General features: G+C 40.1%; 1 protein-coding gene across 1 annotated transcript in view; it reads right to left on the bottom strand.

Moving 5' to 3' along the window:
• Nucleotides 1-18,119, bottom strand: part of SPDYA (speedy/RINGO cell cycle regulator family member A) — a 41,686-nt gene that overhangs the window by 961 nt on the left and 22,606 nt on the right. Inside the window, exon 5 of the mRNA XM_032301374.1 lies at nucleotides 14,345-14,642. Coding sequence (XP_032157265.1) covers nucleotides 14,345-14,642 — 298 coding nt within the window. The remainder of the gene's footprint in view (nucleotides 1-14,344; nucleotides 14,643-18,119) is intronic.

Raw genomic sequence — 18,119 nt, 5'->3', positions numbered from 1 at the left:
CTTGAAAGAACATAATAATTGTTCAGTGTTACTACATAAATCAGTGTTTGGAGGTCAGGCAGTGGTTTACGCCTGTAATCCCAGCACTTTGGGAGGACAAGGCAGGCAGATCACCTGAGGTCAGGAGGTCAAGACTAGCCTGGCCAACATGGCAAAACCCTGTCTCTACTAAAAAATACAAAAATTAGCTGGGTGTGGTGGCAGGCACCTGTAATCCCAGCTATTTGGGAAGCTGAAGCAGGATAATTGCTTGAACCCAGGAGGCGAAGGTTGCAGTCAGCTAAGATCGTGCTAAGACAGTCAGCTAAGACAGAGTGAAACTCTGTCTCAAAAAAAAAAAAAAAAAAGTTCGGGGAATGCATTTTAGAAACAAACAAATAGGACTTATTATTCATAGGTACCAGTTATTTAGCATTTAACACATACCATACATTGTTTTGAAAATTTTATATGTTTTTCACTTATCTTTCAAGTTATTCATATTTTACAGATAAACAGTGACAGATGATTAGGTTACTGTTTAAATATGGATGTTTTATAGGTTTTTGGTTATTTTTTTCTGCTGTTGATGCGTAATAAAGGTTTTTGTTTGTTTGTTTGTTTTGTTTTGTTTTTTTAAAGATAGATTCTCATTCCGTCACCCAGGCTGGAGTACGGTGGCATGATCATGGCTCATTGCAGCCTCAGTCTGCCAGGCTCAAGCAATCCTCCCACCTCAGCCTCCCAAGTAGTTGGACTACAGGCACATGCCACAATGCCCAGCTAATTTTTGTGTTTTTTTGTTTTTTTTGTAGAGATGGGGTTTTGTCATGTTTTCCACACTGGTCTAAACTGCTAGGTTCAAGCAATCCTCCTGCCTTGACCTCCCAAAGTGCTGGGATTATAGGCATGAGCCACCATGCCTGGCCTGTTTTATGGGACTTAAAATAGTAATGCCGGCCGGGCACGGTGGCTTGCGCCTATAATCCCAGCACTTTGGGAGGCCGAGGCGGGTGGGTCACGAGATCAAGACATTGAGATCATCCTGGTCAACACGGTGAAACCCCGTTCCTACTAAAAATACAAAAAAATTAGCTGGGCATGGTGGCGCAGGCCTGTAGTCCCAGCTACTCGGGACATTGAGGTGGGAGAATTGCTTGAACCCAGAAGGCAGAGGCTGCGGTGAGCCGAGATTGTGCCATTGCACTCCAGCCTGGGTAACAAAAGTGAAACTCCGTCTCAAAAAAAAAAAAAAAAAAGATAGTAATGCCTTGGAGGGTAAATGCTACTATTCCTGGATTTATCTCTTAGGCTAGAAGTATTTAAAATTATACATGTGTGTAAATTTTTTATTAAATAACATTATGGAACATAGAATATTTTAAGGTAAAACCTCTGCCATTTTAGAGTTTATGGTCTGTGATACAGCTTGACATTAAATAATCACACAGATGTAAAACTAAAACTGTTATAAATGCCCCAAAGAAGTGCCAGTTACTATGAGTAACCATAATGGGGGACTTTGCTCTAGCAAGTGACAATTGAGCTGAGAACTGAATGGTAAGTAAGACTTAACTACAGCAGGGAAAATGAGAATAAAAAGTGATGCTGGGGTCTAGTGGAAAAGACCGGATAGATTGACAGGAATCAGGCCATGCAAGTTCTTATATGCCTGTGAAGGAATTTGTCTGTCCTAAGAAAAATGGGATGCCATTGAAGAATTTAAGTAAGGGGTGACATGTTTAGATCTGTGTTTTGAAAATTACTCTGAGCCAGGCACGGTGGCTCACGCCTGTAATCCCAGCACTTTGGGAAGCTCAGGCAGGCGGATCACATGGTCAGCGGTTCGAGACCAGCCTGACCAACATGGTGAAACCTGGTCTCTACTTAAAAATACAAAAATTAGCCAGGTGTGGTGGTGCACACCTGTAATCCCAGCTACTTGGGAGGCTGAGGCAGGAGAATTGCTTGAACCCGGGAGGTGGAGGTTGCAGTGAGCTGAGAACGCGCTATTGCACTCCAGCCTGGGCGACAGAGTGAGACTGTCTCAAAAAAATAAAATGAAAGAATCACTCTGGCTGTATTTAGACACATGATTGAATCAGGAGCAGAGCATTCTGGTGTTACATTTCTGTATGATAACTAGCTGAATATTTATAAATAGTGATGCCTTATAACTTTCATAACATTTCCAGATACAGTTATACATTGGTTACCAGTAGCAATACATTCTGAAAAATGCATAGTTAGGCAGTTTCATCGTTGTGTGACTATTAGAGAGTGTACTTATACAAACCTAGATGGTGTAGCCTACTACATACCTAGGCTATATGGTATAGCTTACTGCTCCTAGACTGCAAACCTGGATAGTATGTTACTATACTATCATAGGCATTTGTAAGACAATGGTAAGTATGTGTGTATCTAAACATAGAAAAGGCAATGTGTTGCACTACAGGACTATGATGTCACTAGGTGATAGGAATTTTTCAGCTCCATTATCCTTCCTCCCTCCCTCCCTCCCTCCCTCCCTCCTTTCCTTCCTTCCTTCCTTCCCTCACTGCAACTCTGACTCCCAGGTTCAAGCAATTCTGTCTCAGCCTGTTGAGTATCTGAGACTACAGGCACATGCCACCATACTTGGCTAATTTTTGTATTTTTTTAGTAGAGACAGGGTTTCACCATGTTAACCAGGCTGGTCTCAAACTCCTGACCTTAAGTGATCCATCCACCAGCCTCGGCCTCCCAAAATGCTAGGATTACAGGTGTGAGCCACCACGCCCAGCCATTATAATCTTATGGGAACACCATCTTGTATGCAGTCGCACCCTGAGTGAAATATCATTATGTGGCACATGACTATATAGAAGCTCCAAAGTGTTTTTTTTTTTGTTTTTTTTTTTTTTTTTTTTTCCTTTTTGAGACAGAGTCTTGCTCTTATCACCTAGGCTGGAATGCGACGGCACAATCTCAGCTCACTGCAATCTCTGCCTCCTGGGTCCAAGCAATTCTGCCTCAGCCTCCTGAGTAGCTGGGATCACAGACACACACTACCATGCCTGGCTAATTTTTATATTTTTAGTAGAGACAGGGTTTCACCATGTTGGCCAGACTGGTCTCAAACTCCTGACCTCAGGTGATCCACCTGCCTTGGCCTCCCAAAGTGCTGAGATTACAGGCATGAGCCACTGCGCCTGGCCTGAAGTTCATTTTTTAACTCCATAATGGAATAATCCCTTTTCTTCTGCCCTTCTATTTAGCTAGTAGTGAAATTCTGTCATTCATTTAATGTTTTGAATGTCTATTACGTGTCAGTCCCCAAATGTCTACTTGAAGAAGGAGCTGGCTTAAGAGCCAAGAAAAGTTCTTCCCTTCACTCCGGTTTCATGGAGAATACTTAGTTTCTGTTTGGCACATTGTGCTCAGTAGATGTTGAATTGAACAAGACCTTTTTAACAGTATCCATTCCCCCCCCCCCCCCCCTGCCCTTTTTTTTTTTTTTTTTTTTTTTTTGGTAGTTTTCTTCTGTTTCTCTTCTTTTTCTTTGGTAGTTGTCCATTCTAGTCAATCAAGGTCCAGCCCTTTCTTCAGCACTCCTCCAAACAATTAGTATGTTTACACTCTGGTTTATGGGACAGATACCTTCTAATGTTAGCTTTCTATGTCCTTGTCTGGCTGTCCTGTAAAACTTGAGATTTGAGACTGAAGACCATCTTCCCAATGCCTTCCAGAGGCCCTACCTTTTATACTCAGTAAATACAGTCACTAAAAGTTTGCTGATATCTTTAAATCTACACTGGATCATGTTTTTGTTTTTTCAGATGGCATCTTGTTCCGTCAACCAGGCTGGAGTGCAGTGGTGCAGTCTCGGCTCACCGCAACCTCCACCTCCCAGGTTCAAGTGATTCTCCTGCATCAGCCTTCCAAGTAGTTAGGATTACAGGCATGTACCATCATCACGCCCATCTAATTTTTATATTTTTGGTAGAGACGGGGGTTTTACCATGTTGTCCAGGCTGGTCTCAAGCTCCTGACCTCAAGTGATCTGCCTGCCTCAGCCTCCCAAAATGTTGGGATTACAGACATGAGCCACCACACACAGCCAAGGATCATGTATTGCTTTGTCTGTTGACTTGGTTGTTCTAGAGGGAAATTTAGGTATACATGGTATATAGTTCTGGGATTGTGGGAGGGCTTCAGTTTGAACTTTGTATTTTCAGAGGCAGTGGGAACTTCTTACGTTTCCATGGTCATGTAAAAGATATTTTAAGTAAGTTAATCTGTTAGTGCTGTCTATGAGAATTTAGCTGGAGGAAAAAACTGTTAAATCAGAGATTTCACATAACATATATAAGGTGATTAATAGTAGAAAATGAGCAGACAGGCCAGGCACAGTGGTTCACGCCTATAATCCCAGCACTTCGGGAGGCTGAGGCAGGTGGATCACCTGAGATCAGGAGTTTGAGACCAGCCTGACCAACATGGTGAAACCCTGTCTCTACTGAAAATACAAAAATTAGCTGGGTGTGATGGTGCATGCCTGTAACCCAGCTACTACGGAGGCTGAGGCATGAGAATTACTTGAACCCAGGAGACGGAAGTCGCAGTGAGCCTAGATTCCACCATTGCACTCCAGCCTGGGCAATGAGAGCGAAACTGTCTCAAACAAAATACTATGAATAAAGAACCAGATAACCTAGTAAGTCATTGGATGCAGAGAGAAAATCTGTCGAGACTTTTTGACTTACAATGGGGTTATGTCCCAATAAACTCTGTAATTTGAAGATATCATTAAGTCAAAAATGCATTTGGGCCAGGTGCAGTGATTTACATCTGTAATTCCAGCAATTTGGGACGCCGAGGTGGGAGGATTGCTTGAGGTCAGCAGTCTGCGACCAGCACCAGCCTGGGCAACATAGCAAGTCTCTACAAAAAAAAAGAAAAAAGAAAAAAGCTAGGCATGGTGGCTCACACTGTAATCCCAGCACTTTAGGAGGCTGAGGTCAGGAGTGTGAGACTAGCCTGACCAACATGGAGAAAACCTGTCTCGACTAAAAATACAAAATTAGCCAGGTGTGGTGGCACATGCCTGTAATCCCAGCTACTCAGGAAGCCGAGGCAGGAGAATCTCTTGAACCCGGGAGGCAGAAGTTGCGGTAAGCTGAGATCGTGCCATTGCACTCCAGTCTGGGCAACAAGAGCAAAACTCTGTCTCCAAAAAAAATTTTTTTTAAAGAAGATGCATTTAATATAGCTCACCACCGAACATCACAGCTTAGCCTAGACTATCTTAATGTGCTCAGAACACTTACATTAGGCTACATTTGGGCAACATCATCTGGTAGCTGAGTACACTGTTGAAAATCAGTTTACTCTCATGATTTCCTGGCTACCTGGAAGCTGCAGCTCACTGCCTCTGCCCAGCATCAAGAAAGACTATGATACAGGTTTCCACTGAATGCGCATAGCCACCATAGGTAAGTCAAGGACCAGATGTATTTTCAAACTTCTGTCTGGTATTCAGAAGGCCCTTCCTTTAATTCTCTGGGCAAAACAGGACTCAGTCAATGCCCAGCTAATATATTACTTTGAAAAGCCTTCCCCAGGGCTGGGCACAGTGACTTGTGCCTGTAACCCCAGCACTTTGGGAGGCTGAGGCGGGCAAATCACCTGAGGTCAGTAGTTCGAGACCAGCCTAACCAACATGGAGAAACCACGTCTCTACTAAAAATACAAAATTAGCCGGGCATGGTGGCTGGCACATGCCTGTAATCCCGGCCACTCAGGAGGATGAGGCAGAGAATCGCTTGAACCCAGGAGGCAGAGGTTGCGGTGAGCCAAAATCATGTCATTGCACTCCAGCCTGGACAACAAACAGTGAAACTCCATCACAAAAAAAAATAAATAAAAAATAAAAAAGCCTTCGCCAAACCTCTCACCCACAGAATTCTGAAATCTTTTGTGCTCCTCAATGTTGATCATATACTTAGCATAGCCCTTATTAACTTATATGCCCTGATTATGCCTTCATTAAGTGTAAAGATTAAAAACCTGGATGGCTAGAACAGTGGTAATGATAAAAATAAATAAGACAATTCAAAGAAGAATTTATTTCTGAGGAAAAGTTATTTGGTTTTAGATTATTTAACAATTGGAATGTTACATACCTGCCTATATGGCATAGGGTTAAGGCCTGGTGTATTTTTTTCCCTTGCCTTCACTCCAATATTTCATGGGTCCTCAGGTAATACATAATATATACCTATGTTTCACATGGACCAGCCCAGGTATCATAAAGCTTACAACAGCATATGATAAGGAGAAACAACAGTAGTTTAGTTATTATAAAAATGTGCTATGTATTCAGATAGAACTGAGTTCCCATCTTGTTATTGTTTTACCTGGTAATGGTGTGACTTTTCTGAGTTTGTTTTTTCATCAGTAAAATGAATATAATAATGCTACTTCAAGATTTCTTAGGGGCTTGGGTATTAAATGAGATTAAGTATCTAGCATGTGATTGGTGATTGTGATGTATATAAATATGTAAAGAATGCTTCATCTATCCCTCCCAAAAGTAATTTTTTTTTTTGTTTTTTAGAGTTTCAGGCTGGGTGTGGTGGCCATGCCTATAATCCCAGCACTTTGGGAGGCTGAGGCGGGTGGATCACAAGGTCAGGAGATCGAGACCATCCTGGCTAAAACGGTGAAACCCTGTCTCTAAAAATTAAAAAAAATTAAAAAAAAAAAAAAAAAAGAGTTTCACCCTTGTTGCACAGGCTTGAGTGCACTCGGCTCACTGCAATCTCCACCTCCCAGGTTCAAGTGATTCTCCTGCTTCAGTCTCCCAAGTAGCTGGGATTACAGGCGTGCACCACCGTGCCCAGGTAATTTTTGTATTTTAGTAGAGACAAGGTTTTACCGTGTTGGCCAGGCTAATCTTGAACTCCTGACCTCAGGTGATCTGCACCCCCTGGCCTCCCAAAGTGCTGGGATTACAGGCATGAGCCACTGTGCCTGGCCCCAAAAGTCAAATTTTTGACAGTGGTTTTACCCCACCTTGTCACATTGAAAAACATTTTGTTCTTAATAAATGTCATAAACATATTTATCTAAAACTTTTATTTAAATGTGTTTTTAAGCAAAAAATTTTTAAGGTGGGAAAACATGTCTTTACCTGAAAATTGAGAAGTTGCTGACTTGTGTTTGAAAGAAAGGTGGAAGCACTGATTACCATCTACGCTAAGTTTAGTATAGAAGTCTAAAGAAGAGTGTAAACTTTTTGTGTCTTTCTTGGAGAATTCTGAATTCAGTTTTTTGCAACCATATATTATCAGATGATTCCAACCTTATGTGGACTGGAGGAGGAAAATTTTGCTAGTAGAGGTCACTAAATCAGTAACTATTTAGGCAGTGAGAGATTCATCCTACTCCTGTAACATCGTGTGTCCCTATTATCCTGCACTCTCCCCTCCACTCCCAAGTAGCTCACTCTCCATTAAAACTATTGGAGGAAACTAAGCTTCATAAGTGAAGGAAAAATAAAATCCTTTGGGAACATGCAAGTACTCAGAGATTTCGTCACCACCAGGCCAGCTCTACAAGAGCTCCTGAAAGAGGCTCTACACATATAAAGGAACAAGTACCAGCTCAACTAAAGGGCAAAACAGCCAGCTAGCACCAAAATGGCAGTATCAAATTCACACATAACAATATTAACCCTAAATGTAAATGGACTAAATGCCCCAATCAAAAGACACAGACTGGCAAATTGGATAAAAAGACAAAACCCATCGGTGTGCTGTATCCAGGAAACCCATCTCACATGCAAGGATACACAAAGGCTCAAAATAAAGGGATGGAGGAAGATTTACCAAGCAAATGGAGAGCAAAAAAAAGCAGGAGTCGCAATTCTCATCTCTGATAAATTAGACTTTAAAGCAACAAAGATCATAAGAGAAAAAGAGGGACATTACATAATGGTAAAAGGATCAATGCAACAAGAAGAGCTAACGATCCTAAATATATACGCACCCAATACAGGAGCACCCAGATACATAAGGCAAGTTCTTAATGACTTACAAAGAGACTTAGACTCCCACACAATAATAGCGGGAGACTTTAACACCTCATTGTCAACATTAGACAAATCAACCAGACAGAAAATTAACAAGGATATCCAGGACTTGAACTCAGACCTGGACCAAGCAAACCTAATAGACATTTACAGAAATCTCCACCCCAAATCCACAGAATATACATTCTTCTCAGCACCACATCATACCTACTCTAAAATTGACCACATAATTGGGAGTAAATCACTCCTCAGCAAATGCAAAAGAACGGAAATCGTAACAAACAGTCTCTCAGACCACAGTGCAATCAAGTTAGAACTCAAAATTCAAAAACTAACTCAGAACCGCACAGCTTCATGGAAACTGAACAACTTGCTCTTGAATGTTGACTGGATAAAAAATGAAATGAAGGCAGAAATAAAGATGTTCTTTGAAACCAACGAGAATGAAGACACAACATACCAGAATCTCTGGGACACATTTAAAGCAGTCTCTAGAGGAAAATATACAGCAATAAGTGCCCACATGAGAAGCAAGGAGAGATCAAAAATTGACACCCTATCGTCAAAACTGAAAGAGCTACAGGAGCAAGATCAAAAAAACTCAAAGTCTAGCAGAAGACAAGAAATAGCTAAGATCAGAGCAGAACTGAAGGAGATAGAGACACAAAAAACCCTTCAAAAAATCAATAAATCCAGGAGCTGGTTTTTTGAAAAGATCAACAAAATAGACAGACCACTAGCCAGATTAATAAAAAAGAAAAGAGAGAATAACCAAATTGATGCAATAAAAAACGATCAAGGGGATATCACCACAGATTCCACAGAAATTCAAACCATCATCAGAGATTATTACAAACAACTCTATGCACACAAACTAATAAACCTGGAAGAAATGGATAAATTCCTGGACACTTGCCTCCTGCCAAGCCTAAACCAGGAAGAAGCCGAAACCCTGAACAGACCCATAACAAGGTCTGAGGTTGAGGCAGCAATTAAGAGCTTACCACCCAAAAAAAGCCCAGGTCCAGATGAGTTCACAGCTGAATTTTACCAGACATACAAAGAGGAGCTGGTACCATTTCTTCTGAAACTATTCCAAACAATACAAAAAGAGGGAATTCTTCCCAAATCATTCTATGACACCAACATCATCCTGATTCCAAAACCCGGCAGAGACTCAACAAGAAAAGAAAACTTCAGGCCAATATCCATGATGAACATAGATGCAAAAATCTTCAATAAAATACTGACAAGCCGATTGCAACAGCACATCAAAAAGCTTATCCACGATGATCAAGTAGGCTTCATCCCGGGGACGCAAGGCTGGTTCAACATACGCAAGTCTATAAACGTAATTCACCACATAAACAGAACCAAAGACAAAAACCACATGATTATCTCAATTGATGCAGAGAAGGCCTTTGACAAAATTCAACAGCCCTTTATGCTAAAAACACTCAATAAGCTAGGTATCGATGGAACGTATCTCAAAATAATAAAAGCTATTTATGACAAACCAACAGCCAATATCATACTGAATGGGCAAAAACTGGAAGCATTCCCCTTGAAATGTGGCACCAGACAAGGATGCCCGCTCTCACCACTGCTATTCAATATAGTATTAGAAGTTCTAGCCAAAGCAATCAGGCAAGAAAAAGAAATAAAGGGCATTCAAATAGGAAAGGAGGAAGTCAAATTGTCTCTATTTGCAGACGACATGATTGTATATCTAGAAGACCCCATCGTCTCAGCCCCAAACCTCCTGAAACTGATAAGCAAGTTCAGCAAAGTCTCAGGATACAAAATCAATGTGCAAAAATCACATGCATTCCTATACACCAATAACAGACTTAAAGAGAGCCAAATCAAGAACAAACTTCCATTCACAATTGCCACGAAGAGAATAAAATACCTAGGAATACAACTAACAAGGAATGTAAAGGATCTCTTCAAGGAGAACTACAAGCCACTGCTCAGCGAAATAAGAAAGGACACAAACAGATGGAGAAACATTCCATGTTCATGGTTAGGAAGAATCAATATCGTGAAAATGGCCATACTGCCCAAAGTAATTTACAGATTCAATGTTATCCCCATCAAGCTACCAATGACCTTCTTCGCAGAACTGGAAAAAACCACCTTAAAATTCATATGGAACCAAAAGAGAGCCCGCATAGCCAAGTCAATTCTAAGCAAAAAGAACAAAGCGGGGGGCATCACACTACCAGACTTCAAACTATACTACAAGCCTACAGTAATCAAAACAGCATGGTACTGGTACCAAAACAGAGATATAGACCCATGGAACAGAACAGAGGTCTCAGAGGCAACACAACATATCTACAACCACCTGATCTTTGACAAACCAGACAAAAACAAGCAATGGGGAAAGGATTCCCTATTCAATAAATGGTGTTGGGAAAGCTGGCTAGCCATGTGCAGAAAGCAGAAAGTGGACCCCTTCCTGACACCTTACACTAAAATTAACTCTAGATGGATTAAAGACTTAAACATAAGACCTAACACCATAAAAACCCTAGAAGAAAATCTAGGCAAAACCATTCAGTACGTAGGTGTAGGCAAGGACTTCATGACCAAAACACCAAAAGCATTGACAACAAAAGCCAAAATAGACAAATGGGACCTAATCAAACTCCACAGCTTCTGCACAGCAAAAGAAACAATCATTAGAGTGAATCGGCAACCAACAGATTGGGAAAAAATTTTTGCAGTTTACCCATCTGACAAAGGGCTGATATCCAAAATTTACAAAGAACTAAAACAGATTTACAAGAAAAAAACTAACAAGCCCATTCAAAAGTGGGCAAAGGATATGAACAGACACTTTACAAAAGAAGACATACATGAGGCCAACAAACATATGAAAAAATGCTCATCATCACTGGTCATCAGAGAAATGCAAATCAAAACTACATTGAGATAGCATCTCACGCCAGTTAGAATGGCGATCATTAAAAAATCTGGAGACAACAGATGCTGGAGAGGATGTGGAGAAATAGGAACACTTTTACACTGTAGGTGGGAGTGTAAATTAGTTCAACCATTGTGGAAGACAGTGTGGCGATTCCTCAAGGACCTAGAAATAGAAATTCCATTTGACCCAGCAATCCCATTACTGGGTATATATCCAAAGGATTACAAATCGTTCTACTATAAGGACACGTGCACACGAATGTTCATGGCAGCACTGTTTACAATAGCAAAGACCTGGAACCAACCCAAATGCCCATTGACGATAGACTGGATAGGGAAAATGTGGCACATATACACCATGGAATATTATGCCGCCATCAAAAACGATGAGTTTGGGTCCTTTGTAGGGACATGGATGAACCTGGAAACCATCATTCTCAGCAAACTGACAGAAGAGCAGAAGATCAAACACCGCATGTTCTCACTCATAGGCGGGTGTTGAACAACGAGAACACATGGACACAGGGAGGGGAGCACTACACACTGGGGTCAGTTGGGGGGAAAAAGGGGAGGGACGGTGGGGGGTGGGAAGATGGGGAGAGATAGCAAGGGGAGAAATGCCAGATGTAGGTGATGGGGAGGAAGGCAGCAAATCACACTGCCACGTGTGTACCTATGCAACAATTTTGCATGTTCTTCACATGTACCCCAAAACCTAAAATGCAATAAAACAAATAAATGGGGAAAAAAAAAACTATTGGAGGAAAATGAATGTATATTTTTAATGGTCCAATATGTATACAATCAATAATTTTCCTTTTTACTGCTTACCTTCTGACATCCTGAAACAAAGAATTTTACAGTTAACCATGGGTTAATACTCAGAAAAAAATGGCTATGGGTAAATATTTGTTCCTTCCTGTATAGGACCTATAAATCCTAAATCATGGCTTTCATCCAGTGACAGGATGAAAGCACACAGTTCCTTCTACAACTCCCTAAGTTAATACCCTACCTTTCATCCATAATCCCTCAAGGACCTTTATTTTTTCTCCAAAGTGTACTGACTGGCAGAGCCCCTTCTTCTCTGGATGCACTCACATTTCCTGTTGAGATGTCAAGGTCTGTACTACGGAGTGGTAATACTGTTGATCTCTACAGAGAGTGGTCTTAATAAAATATATATATATAACTGCTTCTGTTTTGCTTTCTGTAAATATCTGTTCAAATTGCTGGAATTCTCTCCCAGCTCACTTCATGTAGCCTTTCATAAGGGACTTGGTTCTTAATGCTTTTGCTACTTCCTTAGTAGTCTGCTAGAAGGCTTCTGTGGCAGCTTATTTTCACTGCCAATGGCAGGATTTCATCAAAAGGGCAGTAAAACATAATATTTAGGAATTCAGGCTCTAGCTTAGAGTCAGAGACATGGGTTCATATGTCACTCCAGCTCCTTGGGCAAATTATTTAACTTCTCTAAGCTTCAGTTTCCTTATCTGCTAAGTGGAGATACAGTATTTACCCTACAGTTGGCTGTGAATATTAAATGATATTATGAATATATAATGTATTATATATTGCCTTGGACATTGTAAACATTCAGTAAAGCTTGCCTATTATAAGGATCAAAGACTAAAGGAAGCTGGCAGAGGAGGGATGCTAAAAGACAATTTTTTAAAGAGATGAGGCCTTGCTATGTTGTCCAGGCTGGTCTCAAACTCCTGACCTCAACTGATCCTTTGCCTCAACATAATAAAAAACATGCCTGAAGGTGTTGAAAGGGAAGAGACTATACTGTCATGCAAAATTTTTGAGTGATTACTATGGCCAAGAAATGGCACAATGACTGAGGCATGACCCGTACCTTCAGGAATCTGAGAGTCTAGTTTCTCCCTTAGTAAAGCTTAAGTAGCCACTATTAATCTCTTTGTGGCAAAAACAAATAGGTAAAATTCTGAAATAATGCAGATGTGTTAATTTCTCATGATAGAATTAGAAAGGACCATAAAAAATTCTGTCTACCCTGTCTTGAGATGGGTGAAAATCTGGAAGGCTTTATAAGTAAAAAGGATCACTGGTAGAATATTATTCTAGTACTGTTTCTAGACATTTCTAGAAAAGAAATGTCAGAGAATACTATATATAAAAATAATTTGAATGAAATTACGGTGCAGTTGAATTTTTTCCAGCTAATACAATTCTTTTCTAATACACTATTGTTGAAAGCCACTTAAATTCCAACAAAAATGAAATATATGAAGAAATTATGGTACTTATACAATGTCAGGATTAAAAATCAGGTTTTGGAATGGGTGCAATGGCTCATACCTGTAATCCCAGCAGGCAGATCACTTGGGGCCAGGAGTTCAAGACCAGCCTGACCAACATGGTGAAAACCCTCTCTACCAAAAACACAAAAACTAGCTGAGCATGGTGGTACATGTCTGTAATCCCAGCTACTTAGGAGGCTGAGGCACGAGAATCACCTGAACCCAGGAGGCAGACGCTGCAGTGAGCCAAGATCATGCCACTGCACCCCAGCCTTGGCAACAAAGTGAGACTCTGTTTAAAAAAAAAATGGTTTTGGAGGACTCAGTAATGACATGGGAAAATCCTTTCTGATAAATGAAAAAAGCAGGCCTAGGCTGGGCACAGTGGTTCATGCCTGTAATCCCAGCACTTTGGGAGGTCGATGTGGGAGGATCATAAGGTCAGGAGTTCGAGACCAGCCTGGCCAATATGGTGAAACCCCATCTGTACTAAAAATACAAAAATTATCTGGGCGTGGTGGTGCGCACCTGTAGTCCCAGCTACTTGGAGGCTGAGGCAAGAGAATCGCTTGAACCCAGGACGTGAAGGTTGTAGTGAGCTAAGATGGCACCACTGCACTCCAGACTGAGCAACAAAGCAAGACTCTCAAAAAATAGAAAAAAAAAAAAAGAAAAAGAAATAAGCAGGCCTAGATATAGTATGGTTCTAATTTTGTTAGAAAAGTATACAAAAGGAAACCAATAGTTGGAAGGTGAGGTTACAAGTAAATTTATTTTCTTCTTGAAACGCTTTTGAATAAAATAAACATTTCAACAAAATGATTCAGGCTCTTAAAATACTTGAAGCTAATGGTGCATTAGGTTTCAACTTAACATAGGTCACATTAAAAATCTGTTTAGGTGGTTCACCACAAAACAGATAGGGACACAAAACAAAAAGTAACTGAAAGGGGAGAAAGTTTCAAGATTAATTTAACTTATATTGTTGTAGTATATAAATTATTTATGTATCCATGACAGCAAGGACTGACTAGAGCTCAGTAAACAACATGCATATATCTAATTCTGGCATATTACGAAATCATACCTTGAGAATAGGTATAAACTTGAGAAGGATCACCTGTTACGTCCATTGACAGTGAGTTGTATGATTCCCGAGAATGTTTTTCCATCACCTCTGCTGTATGACTGGATAAAGATGATGATGCAGACAATCCCAGTCTAACATCTCTTCTTTTTTTACCACAGAGTGAACAATCTACTGGTGTGGCACTAGGTCCCCGGGGCAGCTGAACTTCATCTCTGTTGTAGTTTCTGACAGCTCCACTGTGATGAACAGAACGTTCTCTTTGCCAGATATAATGTGTTGGTGCAATGGCCATAACCTATAATGGAAAGCTTACTTTTAGAATTTTAGTAGGATTTCAAAATTTACTAAAATTGAGTTCAAAAATTATAACTCAAAAAATGTCTCTAAAGCGACTATACAAATCCAAATTGCTGATTTAAAAACAGAACATTTTCAGATAAGGCAATATTACTAAAAAGTGACTCATTGCTTGGATCTTTAACACAATAATTGACAAAGTAAATTATTTTAAACATGAAATAGGACTGAAGCAACCTTCCAGGTTGTCAGGGTATTTATTTTTAAATTCTGAATATTCTAAGTTTGGGAAACACAATACAGTTACTCTTTGGTTTTTTTTGTTTTTTGTTTTTCTGTTTCTTTTTTTTTTCTTTTTTATTTCTTTTTTTTTTTTTTTTTTTTTTTTTTTTTTTTTTTTTTCTTTCCATAATACAATTACTCTTAAACAATATGTAATTCTTAACTTTGGAATGTACTGGGTTAAAAAAAATTAGATGAGGTTCCCAGCTATGTGTGTTATGCTAATCTTAAAATGTTTGCAATTATGGGAAGAGATATGGTAAGGCTGGGCGCAGTGGCTCATGCCTGTAATCCCAGCACTTTGGGAGGCCAAGGTGGGTGGATCACGAGGTCAAGAGATCGAGACCATCCTGGCCAACACAGTGAAACCCTGTCTCTACTAAAAATACAAAAAAGTTAGCCGGGTGTGGTGGCATGCACCTGTGGTCCCCGCCACTCAGGAGGCTGAGGCAGAAGAATTGCTTGAACCCAAGAGGCGGAGGTTGCAGTGAGCCAAGATTGCGCCACTGCACTCCAGCCTGGTGACAGAGCAAGACTCCGTCTCAAAAAAAAAAAAAAAAAAAAAAAGAGAGAGATGGTAAATAAGAACATAGGTAAGTTATTTAATCTTTCTGTTCCTCAGCTTTGTCATCTGTAGTATGGAGATAATAAGTGTCTATGTTAAAGGGTTGTTAGGGAGGATCAGATGACGCATTATTTATAAAGCCTTACTATCTGCCAGTCATTGTTCTATAAAGTTTGTTAAATAAAACATGGGCTTTAGAGTCAGGGTACACTTAGTTTCTTACCCTGGCACTGCCACATGCTAGCTGTATGAAACTGGACAAGTTATTTAACCTTCCTGGGGCTCAATTTCTTCATCTCTAAAATAGACATACCATCTACGTCACAGGATTATTCTGAGGACTAGATGATTTGTAAAATCATCACTTAGTAAGCATCTGGCAAATGACAGCCATTTAAGAAGTCAAGCCAGGGAACTGTATGTATGTGCCAACCTCATTGCTAACGATTCTAAGCAAAAATCTTTAGTTACAGTAATCAATGACCCAAAGTAAATGAGAACTGTAATATTTGAGAGCTAGGCAGAGCCTTATTAATTGCCTAGACCAGTGATTTTCATGTTTAGAGAGTCTGGGTGCAATGACCCACTCGTGTAATTGCCATCACACCCAGCTAATTTTTGTATTTTTAGTAGAGATGGAGTTTTGCCATGTTGACCAGGCTGGTCTCCAACTCCTGCTGACCTCAAGTGATCCACCCACCTCAGCCTCCCAAAGTGGTGGGATTACAGGTGTGAGCCACCGCACCCGGCTAAAAACTGTTATTTTTGCAACAAGTGCATCAGTCTCTCCACAAACTAACCCAGCTAGAAAAATACACAACCACGCTTATTTACTTTTTAACATGTCTACATATATTTTATATACATATAACCATATAATTAGAATTTACTGTGATAAGTGAATTAAAAATAAAACTGTACCAGGGTCAAGAGAGCTAGATTTTCATCTTAATTCTGTTATTCTGGCGGGCACAGTGGCTCACGCCTGTAATCTCAGCACTTTGGGAGGCTGAGGCAGGCGGATCACTTGAGTCAGGAGTTTTGAGACCAGCCTGGCCAACATGGTAAAACCCCATCTGTACTAAAAATACAAAATTAGCTGGGCATAGTGGTGCACTGTCTGTAATCCCAGCTACTTGGGAGGCTGAGGCAAGAGAATCATTTGAACCTGGTAGGCAGAGGTTGCAGTGAGCTGACATCATGTATTACACTCCAGCCTGGGTGACAACAGCAAAACTCAGTCTCAAAAAAAAAAAAAAATTCATTACTTCTTGGGCAAATTACACAACTTTCTAGGCCATCGGGTGTCTTTTATATGAGAAAACAGATCACTTACAATCCCCCAATGCTGTGATTCTATGAAAGGGACTTCTCTGAAACACTAGTAGCAGTTGATCTACTAGAAATATCCCCCTTTTTACATTATCTTATTCTTTCATCATTTTAATTAATTTATTATTATTTTTTAAAAGACCAGGTTTCATTATGTTGGCCAGGCTGGTCTTGAATTCCTGACCTCATGATCTGCCCGCCTCGGCCTCCCAAAGTGCTGAGATTACGGGCATGAGTCACAACACCCAGCCCTCTTTCATCATTTTTAGTGATGGGGGGTGCCTTGGGTAAGTGTTCCTAAAATTTGATACTTGGCCCTCTGTTTTTCTGTGTATATACTCTACCTCTGGGATCTCAAGAGGTAGTATAATATAGGTGTTAAAAGCACTGACTCTGTCAAAACCAACCCAGTTAGCTTTTCCTCTCCCTGGCAGGGTGAGGAAAGGGGAGGAGATAGGGATAGGCATGAAAAGATTTTTTAAAAAGCACTGATTCTGGAGTCGGATTGCCTAGGTTTGAATCTGGAGTGCTGCTTTACTTATTGTGTGTCCCTGGAGAAGTCATTTAACCTCTCTGTTCCTTAGTTTCTTGTCTGGGATTACTTAGCTAGATCTAAGAATTTTAAGAGTTAATACATGGGCAGTACTTAGAACAGTTCCTGGCAAGTTCTTAAAAAGTATTAATATTCCTTTAACCTTGAATCTCTTATATACTGTAAGCTTTAAGCATCATTTATACATAATGACTTTTATCATGCCTGTTGACCATTCATTTAGTTATATCCAGTTATTGCCTTAAATTCATGTCTATATACCAAATTCCTTATCTCCCCAGGGAATCTAGTTTGCTTCTGTAGCCTTCCCTATTTCCATTATGTAATCGATTACTCTTCCTGTTATACAGATTTGAAACTGACAGTTCCCTCTCCCATGTACCCTATATCCAATTAGTCACCAGGTAATGATAATTATAATTTTGTAACATTTCTAACATCTCTTGCATTTTCTTCAGCACTGCTATCAATTTTCTTCACACCCTTGTTTCTAGCTATAGCAAGTTTAGTAATTTCCAGTACATTCCCTATACTGGGTCTCTTCTGCATACTGGATGAATAATCCAATAATACATTGGATTATTCTATCCAAACACACTATTATATCATTGCTTTCTAAATTCCTCGTCTGGAATCAAGTAACAGATAGTGAAGAACTCAGCTATGATGATATTATGGCATCTTGGCCAGAGTATTAATTGGAATAGAGAAAAACTTCTTGATTAAATTGCTACCCTCCGTGA

Source organism: Sapajus apella, unplaced genomic scaffold (genome assembly GCF_009761245.1).
Source record: "Sapajus apella isolate SASKATOON/1434 unplaced genomic scaffold, GSC_monkey_1.0 scaffold44, whole genome shotgun sequence".
Taxonomy (NCBI): domain Eukaryota; kingdom Metazoa; phylum Chordata; class Mammalia; order Primates; family Cebidae; genus Sapajus; species Sapajus apella.
The sequence above is the reverse complement of the archived record's forward strand: the minus strand, read 5'-3'. Positions and strand labels throughout refer to the sequence as shown.